General features: G+C 35.9%; 1 protein-coding gene across 1 annotated transcript; it reads right to left on the minus strand.

Moving 5' to 3' along the window:
• Window positions 1–1,565: 1,565 nt before the first annotated feature.
• Window positions 1,566–5,714, minus strand: LOC110917964 (vesicle-associated protein 1-1). Its single transcript, XM_022162384.2, has 8 exons — window positions 5,557–5,714; window positions 5,412–5,482; window positions 5,140–5,221; window positions 4,859–4,974; window positions 4,478–4,630; window positions 4,360–4,401; window positions 2,183–2,260; window positions 1,566–1,815 (listed from the first exon to the last, which is right to left on the minus strand). The coding sequence occupies exons 1-8, from the start codon at window positions 5,606–5,608 to the stop codon at window positions 1,702–1,704; spliced, it is 708 nt and encodes a 235-aa protein (XP_022018076.1). The 5' UTR covers window positions 5,609–5,714; the 3' UTR covers window positions 1,566–1,701.
• Window positions 5,715–7,821: the final 2,107 nt, after the last annotated feature.

Raw genomic sequence — 7,821 nt, forward strand, 5'->3', positions numbered from 1 at the left:
AACATGAACATAAATCTTGTTTGGTAAGTGTTCATTAATAGTTTGTGAACACATATATTTCTTAACAAACGGAGACGACCAAAGTCTCGTTCGTGTTCGTTCGATCCGTTTGCAGCCTAGTGTTGTTGCAACAAAAGTGGTTTTTAAATAAAATTCTTACTCCTCTATAAACAATATAGAGCAAACTGTTAAAATGGCCCTTGAGGTTTGATCAGATTTGCCACTATAGATAGAAAAGTTTTTTTTTATTATTAGGCCCCTGGAAGGTATTAAATTGTCATTTCAACCCATTTTTTAACATGGTGTTAACCGAGGCCTGTTAACTTAGAGGCAAAATTGTCGTTTCTCACCTCAGGGGCCATTTTGGCAACTAAAAAAAACAAAATATTTTTATTTATTTTGTAACCTCCCCCCAACTAGGGGCGGCAATTCTTGACCCAGTACGAAAATAAAAATAAGACCGGTTCGGGTCGACTAACATGACTCGTTTAAAAAAAACATGTCGGGTTCGGGTTGACCTGTATTAAAACAGGTTGGATTCTGGTTGACCAGTAAGATTAACAGCAAACCGCGGTATGTTTGATGCACATAATGTGGGGGTTGGGGTGCAACACTTCAAGGTTCTTAGCATATAACTAACTAATGTTTGGTTTTCTTGAAACATTTTGTTTGCTTTCTGTGTTAATATTTTAATGTGTTAATACAATGAAGAAACGGAATAACAGTACAGTTGACACTACATCTCCCAGACTGGATAATAATTGTTTAGGAAAACAGAAAGTGGATCAAGAAGCTGGCAGCAGCTCAAATCAACAGTTGTAGCTTAATTCTAATGATGAATCAGATCAAAACAGTTATCATGATGCAGCTAACATAGCTAAAAACGATTGGATTGATGCACCGTCATCTGAAAAACAGAAACAAAAACAACCATATGATGATCCTGAAGCCAGCAGCAGCTTACATAAACAAGCACCGGTTAATTTCAACAGACGAACCACATCGAAACATTCATAACGATCCTCGCAGTTGTTTTTACTCAAGACATTCACACCTGTTTTTAATTTAACAGACGAACAAGACCTGTTTTTTATACAGGTCAACCCGAAATCGACCCGTTTTTTTTAAACGGGTCGTGTTACTCGACCTAACCTGTTTTTTTCATGTTGGGTCAAGAATCGCCGCCCCTAGTTGGAGGTGAGGTGGGTTTTATATAAAATAAATATAAATATTTCGTTTTTTAACACCATGTTAAAAAGTGAGTTGAAATGGCAATTTAAAACCTTCTCGAGCCCGAGTGATAAAAAAAAAAACATTTCTGTCTCAAGTGACAAATCTGACCGGCCATTTTGGCAATTTACTCAACAATATGTAATAAAAAAATGAACAAGTGCATACAAAAAATTTCCTCTCACCCCCGTAAAACAAAACCACCTTGAAGCTAAGACCTTCATTAGGATATTTACACTTTTTGTTAACCAAAAAAATCTGTCTTGGAGCAAAATCATCAAAGGAATATGAAAATTAGATTATGATATATAAATGGAAACGTATATAGCATCAACCAAGGCTACCTACATAAGGTTCCCTTCTAACCCCACAACACTATGTCAAAGGTAAATAATTGTAAACATCAATTACATGAATTTTTCATTTTTACATCAATTTTGACAATGTTAAGGGCAACTGGAAATTTCAAGCTCAATTATTCTTCAAGAGGTACCCCAAAAGTAGACCAATTAACGCGATGGCGATGACAACGGCAATCGAGACACCACCCCCTTGACTTTTGTTGACGCCACGCGACAAGAGCTCCTACAAATGATGCCATGCGGAAAGAACGATGACGAAAAATAGTGAAGGTAAGCAATTTTGACACATTTACTTAAAAATACGTTATGTGGTTAAAGATACATAGACGGCACCTAAACTGTTTTCGAATGTTTAAATACCCTCTGAAATCTCTTTACTTGTATAAAACTGTATTATTAATTTAGAATATAGTTTTATAATCATATCAAGTATTCTTGATATTAGAAAAAGATGGTCTAACCCGACGGGTTTGGATCCGTATATTAAAAAAACTTGTTTTGGCCCGTTATCCAAACCGTTCATTTTGCCAGCCCCGAAGGAAAAGACTTGAAGATGTTGAAAGAGGGAGTGGGAATGAATGACAACTCACAATTTCTTGACGAATTTTGTTGCTTTGTTGAATTGCAGCATTCTTTTCATCAGTCAACTTTGAAATGAGAGCTCTTGCCTGCAAATTAATTAGTGTTTAATCTAAAACTTAAGAAATACATTTTGGCATAACAACATGAATGCAACATATGAAATATTGGAGAATCAAAATTCCAAAAACTGAAGATGGACTTCTTTTAACATGATACAAACGTAACACCAAATTTACGGGTTTTAATTTAAAAAAAAATGGGTTCGTTCGTGTTGGTTTTGGGTAAAACCTACAAACATGTTTAGGTAAACGGGGTGTGAAGGGTATGGTCCTGAACCCTGCGCCGATATGCGCAACAACCAGCAAGTATTGCGCGCAGAGGTCCATACCCAAACCTGCAACACAACACCTAGTCATTTTCGAGAACTTCGCGCAAGCCTTAATGGCGCAGGCGCGAACATTCCTGTGAAGCAAAGTACAGCTAGTATAGATGGCAGGGCATGTAGCCAATCGGAGCATGCCAGGCTGTGGCCAGATAATCCTCACGATGAAGCAATCGTTCAGGGGACATAAAGTAGAAAAGGACAGTGACGTGTAACCAATCAGTGTGCGACTTTCACTGCTCCATGATCTCCACTCATAGTTGATGACAGACTCGATAGCAAGGACAACCTCCAGACCACGTGGCTCCAATCACCGTGCACCAACGTCTCTACACTCTGCAAACACTAACAGCCGTGTCAGATGAGACAAATAAGATATTCCTTGTTGAAGGTATCTGGCCCAAGGCCCGTCAGCCCATGATCTCCACTGTTGCCCTTCGGCTGTAAATAGAGAACTTCACCTCCAGGTTTAGAGATCGCTTCCCTCACATTCTCACTCTTAACACACACCTATTTATCCTCAAAACGAGTTCTTATTCTCACGCTGGAGGGTGGTTACAAGGAGAACCCCACACTTCTCCTTGTAACGAGCTTCGCGGTGTTATTTCGTATTGCAGGATAACCATTAGATCATACGAGTCATCAGTCAAGGAAAGAAAGCAGATTAATTATTATTGACGAGACAGATCCCTCAAGACTAACCTACTGGTAGGGCTGTAAACGAACCGAACGAACACGAACAAGGCTTTGTTCGTGTTCGTTCGTTAAGGAAATAAATGTGTTCACGAACGGTTCATGAACACTTACCGAACGAGATTTTATGTTCGTGTTCGTTCATTAAGGAAATGGGTGTGTTCGTGAACGGTTCACGAACACAAATAAATTTGGCGAACGCGATGAAGGATAAATCTAGATGGCCCAGAGAGTAGCACTCGAACTTGAATCCCTTATTGTGGAACGGAGGTCGATCGTATTCGTCAATGTAAATAATGAGAAATGAAAGGGAAATTATGCATAAACAAGGTGAAAGTGGGTTTCCTAGTTTAATTGTTCGGGTAATAAAATAAATAAAAGTTTAATAATATAAAAAGTACAAATAAAATATAAGAAAGTATAAAGATCTTCAATTAAAACACAAACATACGAACATAAACGAACGCAACGAACGTTCACGAACACCTTACCGAACGTTCACGAACATAATCGAACGAACGAGACCTCTGTTCATGTTCGTTCATTTAACTAATCGAACGAAATTTCTTGTTCATGTTCGTTCGTTTATTAAACGAACGAACATAAACGAACTTCCAGCCGAACGGTTCACGAACTGTTCGCTGAACGTTCGGTTCGTTTACAGCCCTACCTACAGGTTAACTTGGTGTTTCTTCGCGTTGTGTTTCGGCTGTTGACTTGACGAGGTTGACCTGTTTCACGTGTTTACTTTTATACATATTTTTTATAATGTGTTTTATATAACTCAAATAGATTGTGTATTTTATTCTAAAGTATAATATATAAAAGAGGAATGAACATCAAATTGTATTGTTTATAAGCAATTACTTTATGTAAATTTGTATGTTTTTTTTTTTTTTTTTTTTTGTAAATATGTAATTTTAGAGTATGAATATGCAAAGAAAAAAAGTTTATTTTTGTCGCACGAGCCGTGTTCGTGTCAACACGCAAAAACTCGGTCTTGTTAAGGTTCATATGTCTAACTAGATTTTCAGTTCGTGTCGGGTTCGACCCGCCACACACCCATTTAACAATCGCAATCCACAAAATCAGATACAGACATCAACTCACCTCAGAGGATTTATCATCAGAATCCACATTTTGTCGTGTAACCTGTAAGCATGAAAAGAATCAGCATATTACAATAAAAATAATTGAAAAACAGGGATGTTTATGAATGAAAACCAACCTCAGGTCCATTCAAATTCCTACTATTAAATGACACTTTGGGTGAGACCCCTTCATCAGGTTCCTCGAGAACTGGCGAAGGCGGTTGAGGTGGAGGAAGATATAACACTCTCAATTTGCATTCTTCCACGACACGCCCTGGCGCCTTACTGAACTGTAAACTCAAAACAACCATAAAGTGGCAATCTTGAAGTGATCAAAATATGTGAATAAAGATCCATGAATAGTTTGATCTCAAATGTTAAATCACCTCCTAACAAGTGTTTGTGAATCAATCAAATCAAATCAACTCGACCCAACCCATCAAGGCCTGTATGGATCCAATGGCCTGTTTTAACCCAAACCCATCATAGCCTGTTGAGAAAGGGGAGCATTTAATTACCATATCAGGGGTAATGTCCTTGGCAGCGATTCCTGGGGTAGCAACAACACTCTGAAGAAGAAACTTGTCCCTGCATTGCATGTCAGGAGGAGCTTCTTTCTGGGCTTGCATTGTTACTGTACAAAATGCAACATATCTACTTTTCAATTGCATATACAGACAGATCAAGAACAAATCAAATCACCATAGATTGACTTGGTGTAATTACTACTATTAATCCCTTATGTTTTGACCCAATTCAATAATAAATTTGAATCTCGAATTAAGGGGGAATGCACCACCTATTACGTCACATGTTGATCGAGGCAAAACGACTCCAGTATTCGGACGAACGCAATATTTCTTTGGGTTCGTCGTCTTCACCTGCAGATATCAATCAAAATTCGATCATTGACACAAAAAAAAAAAAAAAAAAAAAAAAAAACACTAGATAGGTGAGCCATGCAAACAAGCTTTTGCATGGCATGTACGTACATCATGATACCCAACATCCCGGATTATTCCCAGCAACAAAACAAAAGATTTCCAATCAACGAAAATGAAATGTATTTACCTTGAAAGCTACATGATTCTCGGTTTTATTGGATAACTGAAGCGAGCATGAGATCTGTTTCTTCAATTCAACTAATTCAATTCATAGAGAATTAATATATGTATATGAAGAAGCCTAAAACCAATTTATCGGAAGGAAAACTTACATGGGAATTTAAGCTCCACAGGTTCGACATTCAGAAGCTCCCCGGTACTCATGTTTCCGATGGATCATAAAAATGATTGTGGTTTTCGGAAACTTGCAGACAGATTTAAATATGATCCGATAATCTCTCTCAGGGAAACAATTTAAAAGGCAAAACCGGAGAGATCGTGAAACAAACAAACAAAACTCGACTTAATACATATATATATTTTTTTTTCTTTTCACCAGCCGATCCAAGATAACATTATATATATATATTTTTTTCTTTTCACCAGCCGATCCAAGATAACATTTTTTTAACTAGACTAGACGTTTTAATGGATCAACTCACATCACATACATAAACGAAACGATGATAATTGTCATTGTAATTTGTAACCGCCAAACTAACAACTATTTTGAAGTACCAAAAGGTAAATAACCCGTTCAATAACATTTCGCAAAGAATAGCCCAAGGTTTGTTCCGAATTTGATGCTCATCTTTTTTTGTTATTTGTAGATTATTTTTTTCTTAGATATTTTGAGGGACGGTTTACATTATATATACTCCCGTGTATTACACGACTTAACTAAATTTAATGCTATATACTTATTAAGAAAAAAATTATATCTTTAAAAATGTACGTATTGCACGGACTGGATTAAATAAAATATGAGGGAACTTGTTAACACATACAATTTGCTAAAATGTCTTTAAATTTGGATATTCACTTTTTATGTAACTGAGAAATTATGTATTTGGTCCTTTAAATATGTTTTATGTTTTGAACAATTAATTTAACGTAAATTACAATTATAAACATGTATACGTGCATCATCTTGCATAACATGATATTGGAGGACAAGGGTTGAACGTTTTGTGGAGAAAGTTATGATGAAGGTAACCAACCGACGAACCCACTACTCACATACGCTCAAAAAGAAGTTATTCGAGCGAGCATACGTGACAGGGACACACACCATAACCTTCGAGCTGATCTGACCGAGCACCTATGGTTTTATCGTGAACAAGGAGGAGACGGCGAGTGATTTTTTTTAGTGACATTGTATTTTTTTTATTTAAATTATTACATTGTATTTTTTATTTAAATTATAGCATTGTATTTTTTTGTTTAAATTATGAGTTTTAAATTAATATATCAAAATTAAATAATGTTTAAATTTAAATAAAAAATAATAATTAGATAATGATGATAGGAGCTTTAAACCATTGTATGCAAGTTAGAGGAATGGGCTTTAAAGCCTCCCCCATATGACGTGACGCCTAGATAGATCTAACGTGGTGTGATAAAGCCCTAGGGACTTTATACCACACCCTCCAATCTAGTCTGACTATATAAATATAGTTTTTTTTTCTTGAAAGCATGCAGTTCAAAGAAGTATATTTTTAGCCCCTCATCCTTCGAGTAATACAAAGGTTAGTCTTTCAACTTTTTCCTATTTACATATGCACCCTTTAACTTTTTTAGAAAGTACTTATTAGCCCTTCATCTTTCAACTAATCTGAGTTTAGTCCCTCAACTTTTTTTCAGTTTACACTTACACCCTTTTACTCTTTTTCCACAATAGTATCCTCAAAATTTACATAAAACCAACAATTTTTCGCATTACTATTATTATTATTATTATTATCATTATTATTTCGTTTTCATATGGTTTTATTACTTATTTTAGGTTTTGAAATGAAATAACGTGTTTATTTTATCGGTATTTCGATATGATCTTTTCACACGGTTAACATCAGTGTATGATCATGATTTTTTTCTAATTTGCAATGTACTTTTTCAACCACAACGAATTGAACATGTGTCAATGTCATTTACGTTAATCTTACGACTTTAATTTTCTTGGGTTTTTTTCGGTTGCCATATATGCAAGTATCGTATCGAACCGGTACCATAACGAAGTGAGCTATTATCAGTCGAATTCTCATCATGGCCTCGCTGCAACGCACATTATATGAAAGTTAAATAGCTCTTGCACCTTTTTTTGAAGTTCTTAATTTGTCATCGATGGGATTTGAATCCTTACTATATGAAAAGTCAAAGCCTTATCCAACACCTTAATACCATTAGGTCAAAGACCCTTTATGCTAGCCCGTCCATAGTCTTATATGTCAAGTAATAGATATTTTTACGGCTCTTTGTTTAAATTAATTATACAACAATCTATACTTATATATAAAAGAAACTAAATGGAGTACACGTGGCGTTAGAAGAGGCCTTCTTGAAGATTTTTTGGCGCCTAAACTAAAATCCCCCTTTTT

The sequence above is a fragment of the Helianthus annuus genome, chromosome 16 (genome assembly GCF_002127325.2).
Source record: "Helianthus annuus cultivar XRQ/B chromosome 16, HanXRQr2.0-SUNRISE, whole genome shotgun sequence".
Lineage (NCBI taxonomy): Eukaryota > Viridiplantae > Streptophyta > Magnoliopsida > Asterales > Asteraceae > Helianthus > Helianthus annuus.

Bases quoted from the DNA above. Each gene is read 5' to 3' on its own strand.
- LOC110917964 (XM_022162384.2), bottom strand. From the start codon at position 5,608: ATGAGTACCGGGGAGCTTCTGAATGTCGAACCTGTGGAGCTTAAATTC. The intron at 5,483-5,556 runs GTAAGTTTTCCT...GAATTGAATTAG, and splicing joins TGTGGAGCTTAAATTCCCAT to TTGAATTGAAGAAACAGATC. The intron at 4,402-4,477 runs GTTGGTTTTCAT...TCATGCTTACAG, and splicing joins GGAATTTGAATGGACCTGAG to GTTACACGACAAAATGTGGA.